This window comes from Gracilinanus agilis, chromosome 5 (assembly GCF_016433145.1).
Source record: "Gracilinanus agilis isolate LMUSP501 chromosome 5, AgileGrace, whole genome shotgun sequence".
Lineage (NCBI taxonomy): Eukaryota > Metazoa > Chordata > Mammalia > Didelphimorphia > Didelphidae > Gracilinanus > Gracilinanus agilis.
In genome coordinates, this window is record NC_058134.1 from 137,154,321 (window position 1) to 137,181,573 (window position 27,253).

At 34.4% G+C, this 27,253-nt stretch overlaps 1 protein-coding gene across 1 annotated transcript in view; it reads right to left on the reverse strand.

Moving 5' to 3' along the window:
- CFTR (CF transmembrane conductance regulator) overlaps positions 1–27,253 on the reverse strand; it is a 212,974-nt gene that overhangs the window by 74,091 nt on the left and 111,630 nt on the right. Inside the window, 4 exon segments of the mRNA XM_044678477.1 lie at positions 6,590–6,718; positions 9,722–10,448; positions 12,296–12,382; positions 19,160–19,254. Coding sequence (XP_044534412.1) covers positions 6,590–6,718; positions 9,722–10,448; positions 12,296–12,382; positions 19,160–19,254 — 1,038 coding nt within the window.

Below are 27,253 nucleotides of genomic sequence, written 5' to 3' on the forward strand. Positions count from 1 at the left end.
TGCCTAAAGGGAAGGATGATTTGTAGTTCATTGTACCTTACTGGCTCTTACAAAGAATATCACTTGATAACTATTCAGTGAATTATTGACTATACACATGACATGAAAATTCTAAGAGACTTACTGGAAATTTTTGAAAACTTTAACAATTTTTAAAACTAACTTTAGCAAAAAAACAATAGAGGTAAAAACAAAATGAGATCGAAGAGAAGGGAGGGAAAAGGAGAAGGAAAAAAATGTGACAGGAGAATGTTAAAAGTCCGGATGTGTGATGTTATTAGCACACAGGACTTCTGCAGTGGAAATTCCCCTCACATAGGCAGACTGAACACTAATCTCTAATGTATGGTTTTTATTGAACTATTTGAGAGAACTTAAAGGTTTAATAACTTGCTCAGAGTCATGCAACTAGTAAATATAAGAGGCAGTACTGGAATCCAGGTCTTTTCAAGTCTAGTGCCAGTACTCTATCCACTACAGTACATTGCTTCTCACACTGGAAGTGCTGGAATTAAAAATTATTTGGAAAAAAAGTTAAAATGGATTTTTATAGAAATTTCAAGCCATTTATGTCAAATATTTAAAATAAATACAACCGGGACAAAATTCACTAACCAAAGTGGCTAGATGGCATTTCAATTAAAGGATCACTATTGATGGATTTCCTAACAATTTTATTGATAACTAAGATGGAAGCCCAGGTTGCATTTCAGCAAAGAAGCCATTAGAAAGTCTCTTAATCTGTTTGTTTTTTAAGTCATAATGTTAGAACAAGGAGAGACTTTAAAGCTCACCTAGTTAATCGACGTGTTTCATAGATGAGGGAAGTGACTACTCACCTACTAGTTTTATATTACCTCTACATCAGCTTTGGGGTGCAGTGGTTAGAGTGCTGGACCTGGAGTCAGAAAGATTCATCTTCCTGAGTTCAAATCTGGCCTCAGACACTAAATAGTTGTGTGACCATGGACAAGTCACTTAATCTTATTTGCCTCAATTTCTTCATCTGTAAAATGATTTGGAGAAGGAAATGGCAAGCCATTTCAATATCTTTGCCAAGAAAACCACAGATAGGGACACAAAGAGTTGGACATGGCTGAAAATGACTGAACCATAACCACCTCTTCATAATAAATCCTGCTATGCCATTCAGAAGTATTAACAAAAATTTAGTGATCTCTTTAAGAGTTTTAAAAACCTTATCATTGAAATACCTAAATATTATGGACTGAATGATGAGAGCTAAAGTCATGTGAGGCATTGAAATATTTGTTAATTTGCTGATTTGAACACGTATTGTTTATTAATTTTCATGTGTTTAAAGGGAGCTGTCATATTTTATTAAAAGAGAAGCAAATGTGGCCCACATCTAAAGGAGTGTAAAATCTAAGCTGAAAAATACAAAGAGAACATTGATGATGATGAAGCCTCAGAAAAAAAATGGGAATAAGGAATGGGAAGGTTAGTTTCATAAAGAAAGAAAAGCATTGCTCTGTATCTTTGGGGACTGTGAGAATAATAACCTCAAGCAACACAATTGAAGTAAGAACAGAAAGAGAAAAGTTAGTTTAGTGCATGTACCATGATACTGTGGCAATACTTCCAATATAAGTATGTAAATATTTGATTTCATCAACCACCATAATGCCTACATTTTGCTATGAGAATATTCTTTTTTGTAACCCTCTTAATTCTGAATTAGGAAAAACCACAAAATTGGCAGCAATGACTAGAAATGACAACAGGATGTTAAACTTTGCAAGTCTCAGGGTCTAAGGTAGAGTTCTGTTAGAGTAAAGCTTATCCTAAGTAAACAGTAGCTTGTAAGTAGAAGAGTTCTATGTCTTCACCAAGAATATATATTTTTAAAAGGTCCATGCCCTTTGAGTTTCTACTGCTAGGGATAAACCCAAAGGAAGTCACTAATAAAAAACAAAAGAAGGCTCAATGTAGAATAAAATATTTATAGTAACATTTTTTGGTAGCATCCAGAAATTTGGAACAAAGTGGATGCCTATGTATTGGGGAATGGTGAAGCAAATGGTGGCACATGAATATAATGGGATATTACAATGACATGAGAGGACAAAAATGAAGAATACAGAGAAGCTCAGAAAGATTTATAGGAACTAATGCAAAGTTACAATGATTCCAACTATGTAAATGAATAGCACAACCATAAGACAATTTTAAAATGAATCCAGTGAAATTATAAGGAATAATTTTGTTCCCAAAGGAGACAAATAAGAAGATACCTCCTCTTGCTCTTTGGAAGAGGTAAGGAAGGAGGAGGAGGAATATATAGAACATTGCATATACTATTAATTTATTTTTGGATGCATTGAGCAATTTGGCTAAATTCATTTATTTTCCACTTTAAAAATTATTTGTTACAAAAGAGAGCTTTCTGGAAAGGGGAGAGGGAGATAGAAGTGGGGGGGGAACATAAGGGATATAAAAACAGAAGATCTCAACAAAAACTTTTTAATGGAATATATTAAAAAGAAACAGAGCACCATGACTAGAAGCAGAATTTAGTTGAGAAATAACACAAATTGTCAATTTCTTCTTTGGTGGATGCCATCATGTTTTAATTATATAAAATTTTAGTAATATATCTGCTAGAGAAGCAGTATGGCATCGTGCATGCAAGACCTGGTTTTGGAATCAGGAAAGTCTGATATCTAGTACTGCCTGACACATACCAGATCTAGACTTTAGGCAAATCAATGAACTTTCCAATACTCCAGACAATGTTTTGAGATTAAGTAATAGCCGATAATTATAATAAATAGCTAACCATTAAATAGCATTTATTATGTGTCAGGCACTGTGCTGAGTAAGCCATAGCACAGTTTCAGACTTGCATTGTTAGAAAGAATTTCCTAATCAGGCTTTCTCTATGCTAATAAAATCAAAGGTTAGGTTAAAAAAATAACACAACAACAACAACCAAAAAAAAATTTGCTAGTTGGAAAACCTGAATAAGGGGGTAGCCAAAGATGTTTATGGTTCATATATGTCAATTTTTAATTATTTCTACTCTCCCTAAATAATCATATGTTATACATTAATAGTCAATATTCTTTAATAATCAACACACCTGCACTAATGGATATGCATAATTTAATATTTCTTTTCTGTAATACCATTTTAAATATATTTGTAAAAAGATACAAATCACCCAGTCAAAGAAGGAAGGAAACAAGCATTTATTAACCACCTAGGTAAGCACTATGTGAAGCACTTAACAAATATTTTCTCATTGATCCTCACAATAACCCTGGAAGGACGAGTGCTATTATTATTCCTATTTTAGAGTTCAGGAAAGACAGACGTTCAGTGACTTGCCCAGAGTCAGAGATACTAAGGGTTTGAGGCCACATTTGAACTCAGGTTTTCCTAGCTTTATACTCATCACTCTACCCACTATGCTACCTACATGCCAACAAAGCTAAGGCTGTTTCTTTAAAATGCCTTTAGAGTAATAGAAAATTTAAAATTATAACAATAATTATTGAAAACAATTCCTCTCTTATTTTATTGTCTCTATTTGACTTGAGCAATATCAATAATAAAAAGCATTTAACCTTCTAAATAATTTGAAGCAACTATATTATGTGCATAAATATATTTGTATAAACCACAAGGCAATATTTCTCTCCATCTCCATTCACTAAAGGATCTTGATTTTTTTTAGCTCAGGACAAAATTTTACAAAAAAAAAATCATCAGAATGCACTTTCAAGAGAAAACAAATGTGTTGTTTCTAACCTCTAAATACCTAAACTCCCTCATTTTACAGATGAGAAAACAGGACCAGAGACCTTCCCTAAGTAAGCATCAGAAACAAGATTTTGAACCCAGATTCTCTGGTGTCAGAGTCAAAACTCTTTCCCCTGTTCTGTAATACATCACTGTAACAGAAATAACAAGGCTATATTGAGAATTCTAGGCTTGTATCATGTAAACCTGAATTGAAATCTCTCATCTAACATATACTGATTGTGTGGTGACTGGCAAGTCCTTTAATCTTAGGGATCAAGAGAACAGAGTTTCAGAGAACATGTTAACTTGCTTTGGAGGGAGTAGTTTATTTATTTCAGGTTTCTTTTAGCAGTCAAATCATAGATCTGGTCCCTATCCCAACTAAATCCACTGTAGACATAAAAACCCTTAGAAACGTAAGCCCTTGAGGATCCGGACCACATCAATGAGAATCTTACAAGTCGCAAGCAAATTTCAAATGATGACTTTTCTTGAACAATATGGATTGCTCTTTTGAAAGAAGATTAAGTTCAAATCTATGGGACAAAGGTATAGTGAAAAAAAAGAAATATTTGTGTGTGTGTGTATGAGAGAGAGAGAGAGAGAGAGAGAGAGAGAGAGAGAGACCACCACATTCTCTGACACCTTCTCTTTACAACATTCCATGAATCTCAACTTACATGACTTTCTGACTTGAAGACAAATATTATGACTTTTCAGTCCAGGAATTGGGACCATTAATTATTTTGAAGTATTGGTTTGGGATTTACTATGTCAGCAGGTGGGGTTTAATTCATATTAATGATGATCATTTGGCAAGATCGCCCAAGATTAATGGCATGACTGTTAGGTATCATTTTTTTTCTGTTAGGCAACTTTTATTAATCATTTCCTGAAAGTGGGAAGCCTGCCATCAACTGCCATGGGAGCATTTGATGGCAAAGCTGATAGAAATTTGGGCTGAGAGTCAGGAAGATCTGAGTTCAAAGGTGACCTTTGACATTACCTACTAGTCAAGTCACAACCTCTATATGCCTCAGTTTCCTCATCTATAATAAGTAAAGATGAAATAGCACCTATATCTAGGGGGTTTTGTGAGGATTAAAGGAGATAATAAAGTAAAGCACTTAGTATAATGCCTGGCACATACAGATTTCTAACTATAAAAATATTAACTATTGTTTTTATTAGTATTATCTTCAAATTCACTATTCTCTCTTTTGCCTATATGGAAAGAATGTTCAAATTAGTACTAAGACGATGTTTAAAACCTACTTTGTTAGTACTCTATTACACAGAGAAGATACTTAAGAGTTAGGAAATTAAGATAAAAGGTGTGATTTAAACATCTTAAGGAGGAAAGAGAATGGACTATCAATTGAAATGGTAGAAATTTATAGGTTGAACTAATACTTTAAAAGGAAAGTAAGTTGTACATAACAGAGATCCGAAGATCATTTGCAATTCTCTTTGCCTTTTCTACTCAGTATATGGACAATGACATTTTATTTGATGGTAAGTTCAAAATAAAAATAAAATTTGAAAAACAAGTTTAAAAGTCTTGTAAATCTGAAATTTAGATATTTCAATTGTAAAAGTAGATTGTTTTACTGGAGTCAGAGGATCTGGGTCCCATGTTTCTGCCCCTTATTTTTTGTTTAACCTTGGCAAGTCATTTAATTTTTCTTGATCTATTCCTCAATGGTAAAATGAGGGTTGGGTCAATGCTCTGGAAAGTCCCTTCTATCTCTAAACCTCTGGTCCAGAGGACTAGGAAGCTCCAGTTTTAGAAATGAGAAGGATTTTCAAAAGTTGGTAAAATTAGATAGGACAAAAGAAAAAAATTAAAGTGGGAAATAAGGCAAATGTAATTACACGAGTAAACATTTTTTCTCAGAAATTATATATGGGAAGTGATATCTCTATAGACCCTAAAAATAAACTTACTGTTTGTTAGCTAAACTTATTGTTGTTTCACATTTAGAGGAAAGAGAACAAAGGTCTTTGAACTCACGACTGTGCTTATGATAACCATTCATATGTTACATATGACCATACAACCTCTTATAAATAATTGCCTATATGTCTAAGGTAGATCAGTGTTGAATTATTTAGATTCTTGTTCTATTCTTCATTGGTATGTTTCATTCTTCTCTATGCTTTACCCTCCTCTCCTTCTCTCAGTTATCTTCTCATCTTTTTCTCTCTCCTAGTTCAGATATATCATCGGGTTTGTTTATCTATATTTCAGTCATCAAAAGAATATCATCTACTATTGATAGATGCTGCTAGTGAGGCAGTGGATAGATCATTGGGCCTGGAGTTCGGAAAACCTGAGTTCAGATCCAGCTTCAGACACTAATTATACGAGGCAGAGCAAGTCACTTAACTTCAGTTCACTAAAGTGAGGATCACAATAGCAAGGTTGTTGTGAGGCTCAAATGAGAAAATATTTGGAAAAATACTTAGCTCACAGTGCCTGGCACATAGTAAGCACTATGTTGATGCTTATTCCCAATCTGGAAGAGTCCTTTTCTCTCAAATAATTCTCATCTCTTCTGCAATTTAATTAATTAATTAATCTCTTTTCTAATTCTCTCATTTCTCTAATATACCTTTCTAGTCTGGTCTCTAACATGCTTTGACTACTAGTCCCACTCCATTCCTTATTATAAGCTTTATCTTTTTCTCTCCTAGATACCAAATGCAAGTACATAAAAATTTAATGTTACTCTTTTGGAGAATAACTTTCACAATAAACTTGAAAACTGCAATCTGCATATAGAATGATAATAATTCAGTAGAAGTAGAACATTCTTACCTCAACCAGAAAAACAACGAGGCACCAAATTAAGGCAAAAACTAAGTTCTTATGAATAGTGATATATCTGAGGTAGGTGTTCCATGTGGTAACAGCTGGGATGTTTTCTACATCATCAAAAAACCACTCCTGGGGAAAAAATGACCATGGTTATTTATAATGGTCCCAAACTGGACCACATTACATTCATATTTTTAATTGAGAAAGGTAGAAATCATTTCATTGTTATTTTCTGATATTTAGAGAATTTTCAGGAATTTAAACAAACAAGGAAAATTTCTGATGTCATCAGCTTGATGCTATAGCAAACTCCCTGTCCTTTTCAATATGGAGAAAAACTATGGTTTTTCGAATTAGGGTGTCTATGTCAAGTGACTGGATAACTGAATAATCACTTAAAATATGTCATTCATATGCTTTTATTTTAGATTATGGTATGGAATTTTTCTAAGTTCAAATTTTCTATGTACCTTAAAATGGATCTTTAAAAGAGGTTTAAAAGAGATTTCCCCCAAGTTTACCCTTTTCCTTTGTGTATAATAACAATGAAAATACAAGATTATTATTCTGGGACTCTTTTTCTGGAGTCCTAAAGTCATTAGTGTGCTCCATAGATAAAATCCAAATGGTTAAATAATCAAAGAATCAGATACCTCTTTGGTGGTAGGATATTCAAGCTTTCAAGAGGATTGAGAACAGACAGACCTAGATTTGGGTCCAGCACTACAACTAACTTGCTTGGGAAGGTTTTCTAAAGTCTTTTCCAGCTCTAATGATGAGACAGCTGGGTAGCACAGTGTCAGACTTAAGGTTAAAAAGAATTGAGCTTGAATTGTGCCTCAGATAATCACTAGATTATATGACCTTATAGAAGTCACTTCATATTGTTCTGCCTCCGTTTCCTCAACTCTAAAATGAGAGAGTTGGATTTGGTGCGCTCTGTGACTTCTTAACCTAAATTTATGATCCTATCATCTTTTGTTCTATGATTCTTTAAGTTCTCAAATTTTGGAAAGAAAGTACAAGATCCTAGAGGAAGTGATTCCAATGAATCTTTAAGTCCAAAAGAGATTGCTTTATTATGGCCTTTAAAAAAGAGAGAGAGAAAGAAAACCTTTAGGTTGAGGTTTGAAAAACCTTTTTGAATTAAAATCAAATGGTGCTTTGAGTTCTTCTATAGAAAAATTGGAGGGATCAAGTAAACCACGTCATCATCCTTGTCTAATTCTTCGCTTTTCTAAGGAGAAACCTGAAGCACAAAAGGCTATGATTTATCCAAGGTCATTTTACTAGATAATGGAAGGGTGTGTCAATTAAACAGCTACATCTAATATTTTCTTTTCAAAAGCAGTTAACAGAACAGGCAGGAATATGGCCCCCTATTTTTATTCTTTGAAATCTGAATTGCATTTTGTAAATGTTCCATATAAAAAGAAACGATTATGAATTATAGCCCAGTAAAGCAAATGATACTTTCCCAGGAAAAATCTTATACCATTTTATACAAACCTGGTGAGTTACTAAAACATAGCATCTAAATGAAATAACAAAATGATCTATTATCTTGATGTGACAATGTAACTGAAAATAAAGCTCACTATAAAGTCTCTTAGCACTTCACATAAACTTTCTGGATTTAAATAAAATGCAAAACTTTTCAAAAATAAGGTTTTTCTCAGTTCCTAAAAAATGTTTTTCCATTCAATGATTATGTGAGGTTCAAAATATCTTTTTACTTACTGCAATTGCAATAATTGATCAGATTTTCAATTCTTAAAAATCACAAATTTTTAGAAAATTGATCCATATGGATTTTAATACTCACTTGAGTTGGACTAGAATTAATGCAAGCCCTAGCAGTTGGCTAAATATATGAATTTTGCTAAAACCTTATTTGTCCAGAAAGAATTAACTCTGGATATTATAAACAAATAAATATGAATAGATTTCAGAACTGGAAGAGACCTTAGAAATTATATAGTCTCATTCCATCATTTAAAAAAGTAAACATAGATTAGAGCTAGAAGGGACCTCAAAACTATCTCGTTTAATCTCCCTTCCCTTATTTTATAAATGAGGAAACTGAGGCCCATAAAAGTTAAATCAGAGGGCAAGAACACTGTTTTCTCTCTTACATTTCTGTCCATACATTGAGTGTCATTTATGTGACAGACCTACAAATCATTTGCTTTGATTTTGATTCAAAGAGGTTTTCATATGTAGTCTGGTGTTTGGTTTCATACAGTTATAGGTAGTGAAATGAAGGACAGGGTTATATTGTAGAAAGAACTGTAGATTTTGAGTTGGAGGGCATGGGTTCAAATCCTGACTCTGCCGCTATGTGACTTTGGATAAGTTATATAATATTTCTGATCTTCAGTTTCTGACTATAAAATGAGGAGCTTATATTAAATTACCCTAAGGATCCTTGCCACTCTCAAATCAGTGATTTTATATAATAAATAATAGCTGCAAATAATTCATATTTAAATAGTTAGGAATGTATAGGAGTTTTGAGGATAAAACTATTATTCACTCCAAGTAGGTTTAAAACCCCGTAATTCCTGATTTAGGAAGTTAATACTTTATCCACTAGGCTATTGGGGCTTCTGACACAAGTTGACTTTGTGACTCTGAGCAAGTCACTTAACCTTTTAAATCCTAGACAGTTCACTATAAATTGTAAAAACAGTGCTAATGTACATAGGTAGATGTTTCTTCACAGCACAGACCAGTACAGGAACCTCTTTATATGCTTACCTGGTCTTTTTTTTCCTTCAAATATTGCAATTGGAATGTCCAGTAAGGAAATTCACTTTTCCAAAGTAAAGTACCAATCCAACTCAATTTCAACTTGGCTTTGTAAATTGCATTTAAATACAAATGAATGTTTCAAAAGAGCTATAAAATAGTTTGTTCTCTTGATACTTTTAGGTCACATAAACTAATTTAAAAATTTCCCCCCTCTTCCAAAGTAGTACTAGGTCAAAATATATAACTCTCTCTCTCTCTCTCTCTCTCTCTCTCTCTCTCTCTCTCTCTGTCTCTGTCTCTCCCCTCTCCCCTCCCCATGCTAGGAAACACAAAAGTGATGAATATGAAAAGGCTACCATTGATAATTCACATGAATACCTTTAAATCTTCTTCATTAATTTCATCACTTATATCCATGCCACTATCTTGAGATAAACGTCGGGAGTAAATATCAATTTCAGATAACTTAGACTGGGGGGCCATGGACATCTTCCTGGCAGCATTCCCTGTTTTATACATGTTTTGACCTTGGCTAATTGATGGGCGGGTCATCAAGTTCAATACTGACTGTCTCCTGTTTCGACCTTGGAGTGTTGGACCTGTATTTATCATATTACTCCGGGGCAAAATCGCTTCTCCCTGCTCAGAATCTGGCACCAAAGACAACCTCCTCTCTAAGGGCTCATCATCATTTTCTTCAATGCCATTCATTGGCAGTTGACCCTTTTGTGCTACTGAAAATTTCCTTATGGAGTTCAGTGGACTGAGAATAGAATTCTTTCTTCTTTCCCCAAAGTCTCCAGTTTGTTTAAAAGATTGCTTTTTTCCTTCATTCCAGGAGACGGCAGTATCACCTTCTATTGAGAAACGTCTCAGGGTTTCTGTTAGGATCGAACTTCTTCTTTCTGCACTGAACTGGTCGAAAGAATCATATCCCATGAGTTTTGAGCTAAAGTCAGGCCGCAGATTTTGAAGTTCAGAAAAGGCTCCATAGAAATAGCAGCTGCCTTCATGCAATATTAATATCTTGTCAGCTTTCTTTAAATGTTCCATTTTAGAAGTGATCAATATCCTGGTCTTGTTTGCCATCAGCTTGCAAACACAGCTTCAAAAACAGAAAAAGGGTTTATGTCAATGAGATGTTCACTTCTCTAGCCAATTCTAATGGTTATAGTAACCCCATCCACATTTTATGGGGGGGCCATAAACTTGGGTGGGAGATAAATTACATCTTTATTGTCACTAATCTTTAACTAAAATCTAGCATTTTCTTCAATTATTAATATAGACCCCAAAAATTAATTCTGAGAAGGGACCCATAGATTCTACAATATTGTCAAGGAAGTGCATGATCCAGAAAAAAGTTAATAACCCTTGCTTTATTTCATTAACTGATTATATATCTATGATGTAGCTTATAGCATAAACTTTTTCTCATGTTTTTTTTAATGAATTAATGAAAGAAAAAAAGGTTGTTAAATTCTTACTATTTGCTAAATATCATATTAAGCCTTTAGGATACAGATACAAAACCGAAGGAAGTCTTTCAGAACTGTCTTTGGGGCAACTAGGAGGCACAATGGAAAGAGAGCTCTGAGCCTGGAAGTCAGGAAGACCTGAGTTCAAATACAACCTCAGACACATACTTGCTATAGGACCACGGGCAAATTGCTTAACTTCTATATGCCTCAGTTTCCTCAAACCTAAAATGGGAATAATTATAGTATCTATCTCTCAGAGTTGTTTTGAAGTTCAAATGACATATTTTTTGCAACATGTTTTGCACAGTACCTTTGTAAAAGTGTGTGTATGTATACACATATATATTTAAATATATAAATAAGTATATATAAATGCTAACTATTATTATTATCATCACTACATTCAAAGAGTTTATATTTGAATGAGGAGAGACTAATTATACAGAAGAAGATTGGCTAGGAAATGGCCATTTTTGTCTAGAAAGTTTTATCCAAGAGTAATGGGAGAGTTGATTTGATTATGGTTCATGGTGCCAGAAACTGGTAAAGAAGAGAGGAGAAAGGATTCTCTGACCACAAAAGGGGTTATAATTCTGGTTCCAAACTGGATTGATGTTTTTAATTAATTTTGCCATAAATAAATTCTATGGATAAAGTATGACTTTATATACTTTGCTTAATTTCTTTTGTTTTACTTTCTTTATAAAATGGAGGAAGAAGTGGGAGAATAGATTCAAGTTGTTTCTTTAGCCCTATGTAACTTCCATTTCTATATTGATGCCTCTTGAAATTTCTGAGCTTTTTGATTCTTAAGCAATTCCACAAATTTCCTTTCATGTTTTACCCACTGATTTATAATGAAACTGGGACTACCATAATAAACTTGGTACAATTGTGAAAGAAAAAAAATAGACTATGGAAGTAAATTCTTGAACCATATAATAAAAGTGGCTAAATTCTTCTAAGTATGAGGTCCTCATGTACTGAATTAAAAACAACTTGCTAAGTGGTCCCTCCAATTTTCCTCCAAGAAGACCTGGGTTCAAGTGCTGCCTCTGTGTGTTGTTGCTGTTGTAATTTAGTCATGTCCAACTCTTCGTGACCCCATTTGGGGTTTTCTTGGCATAAGTACTGGAGTGCATTTCCTTCTCTAGCTCATTTTACAGATGAAGAACTGAGGCAGAGTTAAGTGATTTGCCCAGGGTCACACAGTAGAATGTCTGAGGCTGCATTTTAACTCAGGTCTTCTGCTTTCAGGTCTGGCACTTTATTCATTGCCCATTTAACCTTGGAAGAATGATATCAAACCTCCATGCCTCTCAACTACTCTTTAAGAATATGAATTGCAGAAAAAATGTTAATCTTCTTTGGTAGAAGGAGCTTCCTCACTGAAAGAACTCCCTTATGTTAATAATATGTCAGATCCTCCCTTAAAGACAATTCAATTAAGTAAATTATTCAAAGAACTTACCTTTCAAATATCTCCTTTTCAGTTAACATATCTAAATAGCCAAACGGGGAATCTAAGAGGTACAAATCAGCATCTTTGTATACTGCTCTAAAAAGGAAATGGAAATAAAATCATTTTTCATCCATATTTACTGACAATTTTCTAAATACCATTTCTTTAAGTGATTTAATGAATGGGATTTTATTACTTTTACCAAATACTTACTTAAATGAAGATAAATATTTTGTTAGATTTGAATAAAGTTAATTCATGGAGATGCCATGTAAATAGCACATTTTTATAGTAATCTAAACATTGAATCTTTTAATATATTGTCTTGAGAAAACAATTTTAAAAACTAGAAGAGATTTGAAATAGTATTGAAAACCAAAGAAAATCAGAGCAGCAAAAGCAATCTTAAAAATCAACTAGAGTGATACTGGGCGACTATTTTATAGATATCTGGGACTCCACAAAAGAGCATGAGAGTTCTCTCAAATAAAATAAGAAGAGAGTAAAAATGCACACAATAAAGCTTTTCCGTCTATATTTGCTGGTAGTCAATATTCAGTATGATTCAAGACTGGTCAAAATCAGTTGCTGAATAGATCTAAGCAATATGTGATGCCCAATCAATGTGTTTTAGTGGAGACAGTATGAAATAATAATTGTCCTCTTCTATTTTTATTTAATAATGGTTTTGTGCCATTAGAGATAACTGGGACCTAGCTTGATATTCTGCAGCATACCAGGCACTTAACAAATGCTGTTTGTTAATTGGTTAAAAGTAAAAATATTGACAATAAAAACTGATGGCAGAATTAGACATTCACAGACCTACTTTAAATATTTGTTTCTTAAGACAAAAGAAACATAATTAAGGCAAAACCATATCCATTCCTTTGTGTCAGAGTCTGATACAGAGTATTCTATCAGCAAATGTTTACAAATTAAACATAGTATGAGATTAAAGAAACTTCCTAAATATTTTTGAGGAAAAATATAACAAACTGAAATGATTTCTCCAAATTTTGTGTTTTGTAAGTAAAAGGAGAAATAAAAATTGTGATGATGAAGCATATAACAAGTTGATTTCTCACATTTAATTATAAAATAAAACTTCTGAGGACAAACGCATCCTTCTCTCTAAGTGGTTTCCAATGTGGCTAGGTTTTTAACCAGCTTGATGCTATTTGCTACCAGAAGCAGTAAGAATTAGCATTTTTTAAAAATCATTTTAAAAGTTTTTACCTGAGGGTTTACAGCAAAGTTTTGCTAAAACTGAAGCGTTCTGTAACTGAAAGAGTTTGAGAACCACCATTCACTGACCTAGTTCAATTTCTTCACTTTGGAAATGAAAAAAACAGGCTAAGGGACACTAAATGAGTTGTTTATAGGCAGATGAAATGTCAGCAGCAGGTTTCTGATTCCTATCCAATGTTCATTCCACTAAACCATATGACTTCTTTCGAAGGAACATAATGCAGGAAAACTCATCTGATTTTTAAAATAACAAATAATGTTGATGGCTACATAATGATCACTGAACATTTGGTCTTGATAATGTCAAGTGTTAAACAATGTGTAACTTCCTCAAAGGAAGAATGATTAACTTAGTTAACTATTGGGGTTCATCCATGACATTTTATCGTGCTTTCTTAACTTTATGAGGAAAAATATTTTTACCCATCTAAAATTCCCATTGATTAGCTTTTGGAATAATTCTGATCTCATAAATTAATATAAATTTAGTTAATTTCTTCATTACTCAGAAATGTCATTTAATAAATTTCTTACACTTTTGATAAAGGCCTACTATATGTAAATGATTATGCCAGACATTAGTGATACAAAAGGTATAATGAAAATATTTCTTTCACTTAACAAGATTACAAACTTGGGAAAATATTTTAATAAGTTTGAGAATTTGTGCTGTAATTCACATAATTTTTTTCAATATGTTAGTTATTTGACAGCAAGAAATCTGTTACTGCTTTTTAAAATGCATATGAACTTAATAGACGATTAGGTGCACAGGTTAGACCCCTTGTGGAGGGTCTATGTTAGAACAAAACTGGGCATTTCACAGAATGAATGATGGATGGATTATGATCTGCACTGGAGAGAATATTGAAATCCATGAAATCATAACTCCATTGAAGCACTGAGGTATAAGTAACAAATGTATAGTAAAAGGTAACAAATGTCTAAATGCTACTTAAAGTCAATTGTAGCCCCAGATTAAATACCTATCATCACAAAGACAATGGATAGTGTTACTATACATCTATAAGAAAAGGAATAGAATCTTGGGAACTGACCACTAACAGTCATCTTTGGGGGAGTTTGTGTGAAACCTTGAGAGAGGATTTTAAGAAAACTTCTGAGGAAATTTGGAGGGCTACCTTTGATGAAGGTAACAATTACACATAACTCCATCGGCGAATGAGTCTGTGAAGGATTAACAAAATTAACTGTCATTTTTGAGAACTTGAAGAGATATTTTGAGAGATCTAGTTTATCATTCCAGAGGTGAATTGAGCAAAATTATATTTCATCCTGAGAAAACGGAATTTTAGAGGATCCAATAGTAGTAGCTACTGGGAAAAGAATTCTAGTCAACGGTTTCTTTTATGATTTCTAAGGAGCACACAGTGGACTCTGGTGGTGACTTTTCTCACAACCAATACATTCTCTAAATATTTATCTATGTCATGTATTATGTATAACTGTTGATAAATTATAGGGATGATATCACTTATGTTTGTTCAAGTCAATGAGTTTGAAGTCTGTGATTGAGAAAGGAGAAAAGGCTTATAGAGAAAAGACATTTCCTTGGTTTTCCTAGGGGAACAGCTCAGAGCCAATAAACAAATCAATCTATTAATGATAGATTTTGCATTCTAAAATACCTTCTAATGAAATTCCATTCATATCTACTTAATGGCTTCTGAAACTGGAAAAATTAATGAGGTGACACATTAGAAGTAGGGTGAGAGTAGGGGAATTTCTGTCTTCATCCCAGAGAAAACCTAAAAAGAATTGCTTCACACTTTGCAACACACACACACCACTTTATCCATGAGACTGTTACATGTATTTCCTGTTATGATGTTATATTATAGCATATTACAGACATTTTTTAATTCTAAAATTAAATGAGAAAAATGAAGAAAAAAGTTTTGTTTCCTTTAACAAAAAAAACACCTTCCAATCTACATGATCTAGTTGTGTTTTTTTAATTATTCAGTTTTGATATGATGTTTTGATGACAAGTATATCTAGAATCTGAGCCTAATTCTAAATTAGTACTTCTTGATTTCTGACATGTTTTTTTTTGACTAAGTTTTGGGTACTTCTTTACTCTGAAGTGTGAGCAACAACGAAAAGGAAGAAAAGGCAAGGAAGCAAGGAGGAAAGGAAAGAAAGAAGGGAGGGGAAAGAAAAAGAAGGAAGAAATAAAGGAGGGGGAGGGAAGAAAGAAAGAAAGGGGGAGAGGAAGAAAGGAGGGAGGGATAGAAGAAGGAAAGAGGGAGAGGGAGAAAGAAGATAAGGAGAGAATGAAGGAAGAAAGGGAGGAAAGATAGAATGAATGGATGAACAAGGAAAGAAGGAGGGAAAAACTAAGAAAGGGAGAGGGAAGGAACTAAGGAAGAAAGGAAAAGAGAATCTTCTAGAACATAGTGAGGGCATTTCTGCAGTAAACGTAGAAAAGGGCTTTTAAAATAAATTTTTGCACTATAGTCTATATATTTAGAGCAGGGACATTAGAGATAGTCTAATGCCCCTCTCCTCAACCCCATTTTACAAATAAGGAAACAAAGGCAGAAAACTAAGCTAACTTAACCAATGTTGTAGAGATATTCAATAGCATAACTGAGATTTAAAAGTTCCCACTTCGACCCCCCAAAAAAAGATATTGCTGGGACCATGTGACTTACAGAGCCAGGCTAACCAGCCTGATTTAGTCTTAGCTTAACTTTGTTAAGTACACTAGAAAAGATAAATCCATTCAAAGGCCACTTCAAAGAATGAAATGAACTCTAAGGTAAATCTGAGAGCTTTACCCGTCAAGAAAATCAAATTAATTTTGAAACAGACCCTAAGACACCCAAACTTCTTAGGCAGTGCAATAGGATAGAATGTAGGCATTCCTAAAATGGTCCTGTAGTACTTGATCCATGGTCCATATGAACCGTTCAGCTTCAGGATCATATTCCACAGTTAATTTCCAATTCATTCAGTATGCAATCAAGGGACTTCCTAGCCTATCAAACTGGACTCATGGGCAACCTGCTTTCTGCAGCTGATAACTCTGGTTTACTCATACAAGGCCAAACTATTCCCACTAAAGTGAGATAGAAGAATCCAAAGTAATCATAGAAAAGGAATGGCCATTGCCTTTCCTTTTAATCTGGTTTTTGTGTCTGTCTCTCAGTTCTAATAGGCAGAGGCTTATTTTTGTAACATTTCTATGAATAGAACTAGAAGGAAATACTCACATGGTAGAAGGAGTGATATTGGTAACCAATATAACTTCTAAAAGCAAACAGAGTATTTTTCTTTTTTAAACTCTTACCTTCCATCTTAGAATCAATACTGTGCATTGGTTCCAAGGCAGAAGAGGCATAAGGGCTAGGTAGTAGGAATTAAGTAACTTGCCCTGGGTCACACAGTGAGGACTTATCCAAGGTCAGATTCAAACCCAGGTTCTAGGTTTCTAGAGCCTGGCTGTTAATATACAAGCCACTTAGCTACCCCATAAACAGTTTAGTTAAAATCATTTTTGAAAACTGTTTGGAGAAAGGACAAAAATAGAAATGCAAGCTTTTCAGAAGTTTATCCCATTTATTCAGAAATGTACTAGTACAGTTATTCAACATTCATTTGTTAAAAGTTTACCATGTGCCAGGCACTGTGCTGAGCTTTGGGAATACAAAGAAAAAGCCAAAAAAAAAAAGCCCATTCCCTACCATTAAGTAGCATACACTAATGGGAGAATTTATAACATGTAAATAACTTCTTGGTCAGTGGAATTACAATGGTATTCTAGAAGGAATGCTGGATTTCGAATCAGAGATCCTATGTTCAAAACCTACTTCTGCTACTTAATACTAGGATAAGGTAACCTGAGAGGTGAGGTATGAGTAGCTTTGAAAATCAAGAGAAGTTCTTTCAGAAAGTGAGCTTTGAACTAAGTTTCAAAGGAAACCAGGGTAACTAAGAGGCAGACATTGAGTCAACTTTCAACTAATTTATGAATTATCAATGCCCTTGTTCTCATTATCCAGGTGAAACTTTAATGAGTCCATTTCATCCCTTCTTAATAACTCTAATGAGTTATGAGTGATTGAGGAATAGCTTTGGAGATATTTTATTATCAGAGATAATTGGCTAAATGGAATTATGATTCAGCCAACTTAATGTGTTTTGTTCTCAAAAACAAACTAATCAATTATAAAGGAGAATCATGCTTCATGCACAGTTAGGCTAGATAACTCTGAATTTCCATTCAACTCTAGGACTTTATAATTTATTACCTCTGTGCAAAATACAATGAGCTCCAGTATAATTCTCCACATTGGTAAGAATAACCCATTGTGTTCATTCTTCTTTAACAATTTTAACTTCTAGCCACTCTCAACTAACTTAATGAAGCTTCCTCTTTTTTTAACCTTTAAGCTTATTAAATGAAAACTAGGGGACAGAGAACTGGCCTTAAACTTAATATCTGGGCAATCACAATGAGTAAGTCCTACCCACCTTACAGGGTGATCATGAGGAACATATAGCACACTGGAGGCAAGTTGATCATTGCCAAAAATGTCTAACTTCTATCTGATCTTACTGCTCACAAAATCTGAGGCAAGAAAGCTACTATTCTTTAGGAGAAATACAAGATTATTAGATATATGCCACAATTGTAACTAGAAGCAGGGATTTTCTAAGAAGGTGCAGGCTTGGCAGAAGAAGCCACAGGTGAAGATTTCATTCATCATGGTATCTACCACAGGATGGTAAGAGCAGCTGCCCCACAGAAGCTTCTTGCCAATTCCAAGAATAAACTAAGAGATAGGAGAGTCAGAGATGACCTCTTATTGTAAATGGGAATAGCCTTTAGTTGGAGAAAAGAAAATAAAGAAAAACCATGCGTGTGATAGCCTGAATACAGGAGTCCTAGTAAAATTCCAATGAACCAGAAGCTAGCAAGACAACTCTCTTCAGAAGTGTACACAGATGACCATATTGGCTACCAAGACCACACTAAGATATGAAGAAAAAATAATCCATCAGCCAGTGGAAAGGAGAGAGAGCTTTCTCACTTCCTGAATTTACCCTAGAATCATTCCCCATAGAATCCACAGGAGATCAATTTTATAAAGGGGAGAAGGAAAAATAAGAAAGATTCTGCTCCTGGATTATTTTCTTATGTGGGTAACTTTGCTAGTCAATCTTAACTAAATAACTTGTTGCTTGATTTGTGGCTCTTCTATATCTTGTGAATAGAGAAGATTCACTTGAATGAAGAGTTGAATTGCATTTCTATAATTAGCATTATCATACTAATAGTTCCCAGTTCTCAGGGGGATTCAGATTGCATAATATAGTATATGGAAAAACTTCTGTTAATAAGAGCTACAGTTTTGGGTTCACTCATATGAAATTTTTCATTTTGATCAGATTTTGACACTACATCATTATCTATAAGTCTTAAAGTATGTTTTTAATAAACTAGTTATAAAACTTTTGAAAATAACACTCTTGCTCTGAAACCAGAGATATTTTAACATCAAAATGTTCTAAAAATATCAAAATAGTTTTGTGCCTATTCATTAATGTTTGATTTATAGCAAATTTCAACTGAATAAATACCAAAATATTAACCTTGCTAAAGAAATTCTTGCTCGTTGACCTCCGCTCAGAGTGATTCCACCTTCTCCAAGAACTGTGTTGTCTTTTTCCGCAAACTTTGATATGTCCTATTAAAATAATAAGACAAGCAAATTACAGGTTGATTATAAGACTTAAGATGTGTAGTTTGGTCAGATGGAAATTTTCTGTCATAATTCTTTGCTGAGAAATTATAGCTTTTAAAATAAAGAAATTATTCTAAAGAGGAAAAAATCTCAATAAGAAAATTATATTAAATATTCTTAATATGGCATTACTGTGATATGAAATAAGTTACATTTGTGTAAGAAAGTCAGTTCTTTAAATGGATTCTAGTAGGACAACTAGCCACAACTTAACACTTTCTACTTGACAGGTAATTCATATTTCACCATAACTAGAAGTAATAATACTGATGAATACAAACTCAAAAAATCTGGATTATAAAAACAATTAGTTATCAATTTTAAATGTGGCCCATAATATTGGTACTCTTCTCTTCAGAAGCAATACATTATTGCCATGATATGCAGTAAGTTCAGGAAGAAATAATAAAAATTTTGCAAGCTAGTGAAATAAAATCATTTTTCAAAATTCATCTAACAAACAATTATTGAGAATCTACCAAGTTTAGTAAACTATACTAGGCACTGAGTGCTACAAAGGAAAAGAACAGTCATATAAATTAGAATAGTTTGATTCTACTTACAAAATTCCTTGAATAATTTATTTGGGCCATTTTGCTTTAAAAGAAAAGGACCACATTCTTTTTTTCATGAAGACAGATAAACTACTATGGGATTATAGAGGACTTTGAATGTTAGGCAAAGGAATTTCAACTTGACAGTAGGCAATAGGGAGTCATTAAATAATTTTGAGTAGGGAACTGATATGACTAGATAGTGCATAACAGAATTCTGTCTAGCAGAAGTGTTATGGGTAATTTGTAAGGTGGATGAAAAAAAATTTAAGGTGGGAAGGTCTCCAAGAAAGTTTAGGTGGATTTTAATGAAGAAGTATACTAGGGTGATTCCAGTGGGAATAGGGAATCAGGGAAAACTAAGGAGAGTTATTGCTGAGGCCAAATAGAAAAGACTTGCTCATTGGAGATGAGATGAGATGAGATAATAGGAAGATAAAGACATGTTTTAAATGCAAAAGATTTGGTGGAATGTTAGTGGCACTGATAGAAATTGTGAAGTCAGATAAAAGACCAGATTTTTGAAGAAAGGAGAAGCTTTTTTTAGGCATATGAGCTTAGAATATCATTATATATAAAATAGACATTAGATACATAAAAGGGAATCCTTGGTTCTCTCTGAGTTCACATTTGTGAAAAGGGAATTCTTTGTTCTCTTTGCTTAATTAACACTTTGGTTGGCAATCTTGAACTAGGTGGAGGAGCTCACAAACCACTTAGTGAGTTCACACCTTACTTGATGCTAGGTGAGAATAAGCCAGAAACTTAAGAGTTCACACACAGAAAGGTGTGGTTCCAAAGGTGAGAACTCAGACAATTTGGAAACTGTGATTGGCCCTTGTGAAAAGGGTCAGGGACAGGAAACCACCACAAAAGCCATGAAAATCCCTGAGCAGAGTAGTCTGGTGAAGGAGGCTAGTAGAGAGTGAACTCCAAGAAGAGAGTCAGTCCAAGAAGGAAGTTGGCTTCAAGAAGAAGGTCAGCTCAAAGAAGAAATTAGGCCTCAGGAGTCACCTTCAGCTCCAGGCATTGTCTTGGGTGAGTGGATAGCTGGTTTTCCCTTTCTGTCTTCTGGAGATAGTTTAATTTTGATTGAAGGTTAACAAGTCCTGGCTGAGCCAAAGACTAGAACAATATTTAGTTAGGTTAATGTCTTTTCTACCTTTTTGTATTTCTCTACTTTATAAATAAAAGATTTATAATTTTCATATCTTTAGCCAAACCATTAATTTTAACTTACATATATGGATTAAAGTAAATGCATGCTGTAGATATGATGGGATCTTGGAACTCAGAAGGGGTCAGAGCTAGAAGTAAAAACCTGAGAGTCACCTTCAAAGGGGAAATAGTTGAAGCAATGGAAATTAATTAAATTGACCAAGTAGTCAGCATAAGGGGAAAAGAGAAGAGAACCGAAGATGAAAAAGAATACTTTGAAAGAAGGAAACGATATTACTGAGAGAGCTAGAAAGACCAGTAATAGAGGTAAGGAGAATGTGGTATCTCTGAAACAAGCAAAGTAGAGTATCCAGAAAGAGAGGATAGTAATTAATAAAGTGTCAAATACTCCAGAGAAGTGGAAGAGGATGAGACCTAGAAAGGAAAAAAAAGCAATCCTATTTGACGGCAGGGAAGTGATATATGACCTTTGAGAGAACACTTTTGTCTTGTTTGGTTATTTTTAGGGGGAAGCAGAAACAAAATGATAGGTGTTAGGGAGAGAAAAGTCACCAGGCCTAAACTACTATTCAAGAAACTTAATCCCAAGGGGAAAAGAAATAAAATGCTATTTGGGTGAAGTAGAAAGGATTGAGGAAAGTCTTTATTAGAGTTCAGAATCTTCTGGCTGCTCATTGACAGGTGAGAAGTAATCAGTGGGAAGAAGAGAATGAGGAGTTATATAATTGTTGAAGCAAGAGACTTAGCAGAAAGGATCAAGAACCCGTGTTGAGAAGTTAATCTCAACAAGGAGATAGGGTACCTATTTTGCTGACACAGGAAGAGAAGAGACAATTGATAAGGAGGCTGAGAAGTTTTTAAAAGAAGAAAATTTCAGTTTCTAGTCAGCAGGCCCAAACCATTAAGTGAAGTAGAAATGAAGGAATTCTTAAGTATTCGAAAGGACTATAATGACCCAACAGGGTCACACATTGGGATGTGTTGGTAAATATTTAAAAAGACACTCCAGAAGAAAAAAAAAACTAGACACAAAACATATTCCTACATTTAATTTGTCTTATTAATATTTTTTCCATTACTTTCTTAAGTCTAGGCAATTAGCAAAGTAACAAATCAAGTCCATGGAAGGTAAGGTTTTTTGAAAAAGAAAAAAAAATTAACTTAGAACACTGAAAAGTTAAGTGATTTGCCCATGGTCTTACAGCTGGTAGATATCATAGACAAGATATCGTGCATACAAATATACATATATATATATGCAAATATATAGAAGCAGCTACCACTACAACTCATTTTTATTCTAACTACTACCTAATTAAACATGTATCTAAAGACTTCTACTCAAAAAACAAAACAACTCAAATGCACATCTTCACTTAGAAGAATAATATAAATATCGTTCTTAGTGTCATAGAACTGCAATCTCCAAGCATTTGTAATGGGTGAGTGGGAATGTGAAAGGCATGGTTAGGCTTATTAAGAAGTAGCTCTTTTTTTCTATGAAATTTGTGTGATTTCACCCATTCAATCTCACTTCCTCCCCCTTTCATAGAACTTCCTTCTTCTCTCCTTCTCACAGCAACTCCATTCTCTATCTGTCCTGCATACTTTTCCTCATTATCCTCCCCTCCCCTCTGTCTCCTCTATGACTAGTACTCTCCAAATCAACTGACCAACAGATAAATATTTATTGAGTACTTACTATTTACTTGGGCTACTATAATTTATTAAAAGCTCCTTTTCCTGGCCTCTCAGGGCAGCCACTAGATCAGGTTACAGGCATACTCTCCACCCAACATTTAGCTTGCCAGCCCCTCAAACTCTTTCTGTCTATACACTCCTGTCTCATATTCCAGGAAAACTCCACACTCATGTTAAACCCCTATCAAGAATGACAACCTACCTGAACTCATTGCTCGATGATTAATATACATCCCACCTTCCCCATCATAGTGATTCTGAACTTCCACCTTCAAACCCCATTCTTGATCCTTCATGGACTGTTTCCTTATTCCCTTTCTCCTCAATCCAACCCTATCAACACCTCATTTTAAACTGAACTTTCTGGAATGCCTGCACCATTGGTATCAAACTAGATTTCATCTTAAACCTTCCTTTTCTTGCTCTTTCCAACTTCTTGCGTTCACTGAGATCTGGTTTTCTTCCTGATGACACAATTTCCCTGGTCACCTGGTTGCACTTTTGCTCATTCACCCCAACTAACTGGTTGAGGTAGGGGCATTGGAATACTCCTTACTCACCTGTGCTATTGAAAATTTTGGGATCCTTGAACTACATTTCCCATGATCCCACTGGATTCCTGTCTTGCATGATGACATAGACAGTTATGTAATGACATAGAAAGAAGGATAAAAAGTGAGGGGCTGGTTTTGCATTTCCTTTTTTTGACTCCTGATCCAGCATGGTGGCAGGAGGTAATGGTGGGCCTTTTAAAACTGACTTAGCTAGCATAGCACATGGCTTCATCTTCTAATGGCTACTAATAAATGTATAAAGCCATAATATTTCTAAAGCTATCTTTTTATATTCACTTTATTTCTTACATTTATGGAAACCACCTGAAATTTGGAAAATGAATTCTCAATTTTTCAGATAGCCTACCAAGCCATGTTTCTCCTGCCATGGATTTTCACTCTTCCCCCACAGGCAGAACTCAGAGAAGTCCAAACTCCCTCCAGAGCTGCTGGCCTGCTTCTGCCATTTTTTTGTGTTGTTGTTTTCTCTCTTTTTCCCATTTTCCTCAGCCACCCTGCTACTTTCCTTTGAGTGGCTTTCTCGGGAAAGGGGAAAGTTACTTTTCTTGCAAAAGCCATGTAGCTGCTGATAGCTCCAGCTGCTTATTCCTGCCTTCTGTTCCTGACCTTCCTGATCTTCGGCTGCCTGCCTGACCCTCCCTGGACCCGGAGCTCCTGTTCCCAATGTTCACCAAAAATGGTGCTGGAGCTGCTGCTTGGAGTCAATAATCAGAGACTTGGGAAGTATAACCCCACTTCTTTTTCATTGGGAACAGTCCTTAATAGCTGCTCTGTCTACCTTGGAAGCCCAAGTGTATTTTCTCTTGGACATTAATTAGGCTTTTTACCTGAGGAGAGCTTCTAACTCTTAACTATACTGCTCCCCTACCCCTACCCTCCACACCCCCCAGTCCACATGGTTTTTCCAGCCTGCCACTTTTTTTCCAGTCCTTACAACAGTTTGGCTTCCATGATCAGCCTGTGGGGGAGGGGACTGAGATAGTATGTGGGCCCTAGCTTTTACTCTTCCAAACAGAAAATAAAATTGTAAGCATGGTCTGTCCTAACTTTTAAAGAGCAGAGATGGATTTTTAAGCCTTCTCAGATTCTACTGTTTTTTAAAAGTCACTGTATCTTATTGTACTTTGCAAATTATTTGTTTTATGATTTAATTTTATTGTTTTAAGTTCATATGTTAATCTGATCAATGTCTTTATGTTATACTGATCATTTTTGAGCTATGGTGTTTTTGATTATTAGATAAAATCTGTTCATGTTTCTGTCTATTATGATTGGTAAAAAGGTTTTTGACTGCATTTACTTGTCATTTGCTTATATTATTGCATTTGTTGATTTTTTAAGGTTTAACATTTTTTAAGTTTATCTGTATTAAGCTAATTAATACCTATTCTATTATATGATTTTACTGAATCTGTACTGTTTCACTATGATTTTACTGAATAACATATCATTGTAAAAAGCCCATAACATCTTACTCTCAAAAAAATTTTTTTCTAAGTTGTAAAAAGCCCTTAAGTCTTATGTATCCTGGATTTGTCATCTTAAATATCAAGGTCATGTTGCTTATACAAGTCTTTTCTTTTCCTTTTACTTTGCCTTTGTTAAGTGTCACATAAGATGATGGACGGACTCCATCAAAACTGGTTACAATTGGGGGGCAGCTGGGTAGCTCAGTGGATTGAGAGCCAGGCCTAGAGACGGGAGGTCTTAGGTTCAAATCCGGCCTCAGACACTTCCCAGCTGTGTGACCCTGGGCAAGTCACTTGACCCCCATTGCCTACCCTTACCACTCTTTCACCTATAAGTCAATACGCAGAAGTTAAGGGTTTAAAATAATAATAATAAAAAAAACTGGTTATAATTGTATACAACTTTTGAAAAATATGATGACTTAAGAATTTAAATTTTATAGTACCTTCTGAATATATATATAATGTTATCTTAAAATGTAGAGAAACCAAATAAAGTTCCTACCCAAACTTTTTATATATAAAAGCAGGAAGCCAAAAAGAGCTCATGCATGCATGATATTTAAAGTTTTATTTTAATTTACTTTCCCATCAGAAGAATCTAGAATTCTTGGTGATATATTAGACCCAAAAGTTTTTTAATAGCTCTGTGTTTTTTTCCCTAGGCTCTGCCCCACATTTGGATGGAGACAGTAATAGATTTTGTTAAAAATATCTCAGCCAAGGTTGAATGATTTCCTACATCTGTTGAATTTGTGTCAAGTATACATTTTTAAAATATCACATAACAAGTGGCTACATAGAAACTCATGTGAATCCTATATGATAGTGAGTTTGTTTGCTATTGTCATTTAATGTGTTATTGCAATTTTGGGGGATTTGTTACTTTATTGAATGTGTATTATAAATCTGTTGTTTTGTAAAAATAATTTGCATTAATAGTAGTTTATGGCAAAGTTTAAAAGGAAATGAGGGGGCAGCTGGGTAGCTCAGTGGAGTGAGAGTCAGGCCTAGAGACAGTAGGTCCTAGGTTCAAACCTGGCCTCAGCCACTTCCCAGCTGTGTGACCCTGGGCAAGTCACTTGACCCCCATTTCCCACCCTTACCAATCTTCCACCTATGAGACAATACACCGAAGTACAAGGGTAAAAAAAAAAAAGAAATGAATCTCATTTTTGGGTGAGAAACCTTTGTGTTCTACCACAGTGTGTCACTGATTCTAAGCTATATATTTTTTATTTTTTAAACTTTTTAAAAATTATTTTCTTAACTTGTATGTGCAATACAGTATTTAAGTTTCTTTTCTCTCATTTTTGTACTTGAACACATTATCAATTAATTAATTAATATCAATATTAATCCTTTTTTGATTTTGTAGTAATATAAGTTTTATGTAAGTATATATTTGCTATAATATTAATGCATACCCCAAAAGCCTTAGACTATGGTAACCTGCCATTTATTGATAAAAGTTATTTATCAATGTGGGATTAATGATTGTGTCTGATACCAGGAGAAGAGAACAAAAGAGCCACTATACAGTACTTAGAAGAACAAGGTCAAGAAAGACCATACCAATCCAGGTAGGATTGATGAAACTTCCATGCCAATACTGAAAGACTTGAACCTAGTGTTTGGGGTTCAAGATTGCAGCTTTTCTGACATATGTTAGAGGTCAGTCTTCTCTGAGCCACATTCAAGTCAAGTACTGAAGGTTGGTCATCATCCTAGCTCTCACTATTCCTGATAGTGAAGGGAAATCAGACCAGGCAATGACACTTCCCTTTCACACAAAATTCTTGTCCCTTTTTTTATTTCTCTTATAAGTGTGGCAACTTTCTGTAGTTGTGGCTACTAAATGGGTAAGTGCACAATTGCTTATATCACTTTAATTGGCCCTTGATTCAAGGACCTGTTATAAATTTATTTTTCCTTTACTTACATGTTTGAACATAAGATTTTGACATTTTATATCTTATCCACAAATTATTTTTTCTCTTTTATTTGGATTTTTTGACTCATCTGACTCATATACCCCATACTTCAGCCATTTATCCTTAGCTGATCTTGGTGTTTGTCTCTATCCTCTTCAGAGGGGAACATGTTATTAATTCTCCTCAGGGAGGTATGCATGTATTATAATCTATAATGTAAAGTTTAAATTCTTTTGAGAGTAATTTCAGGATAAGAATTTTACTACCTCCCCAGAATCCAGACAATGAACCTGTTTAGAGAAGGCACCATGAAGATGCCTGAAAAACCTACACTATATCAAGAAGATCCATAGTGAACTTTGGGGTGCAATTGACTGAACTATGGGAGATTGAATGCATTTGTTTTGAATGTACATTTTTATGCCAAAAGGGGACTGCCCCCTAATTGGCTTTTTGTCAATTCACCTAGCAGTCATTGGATAATTGGTTTTGTTTTCTTTTCTTTTTATTCCCAAATTTCTGTAATTTAA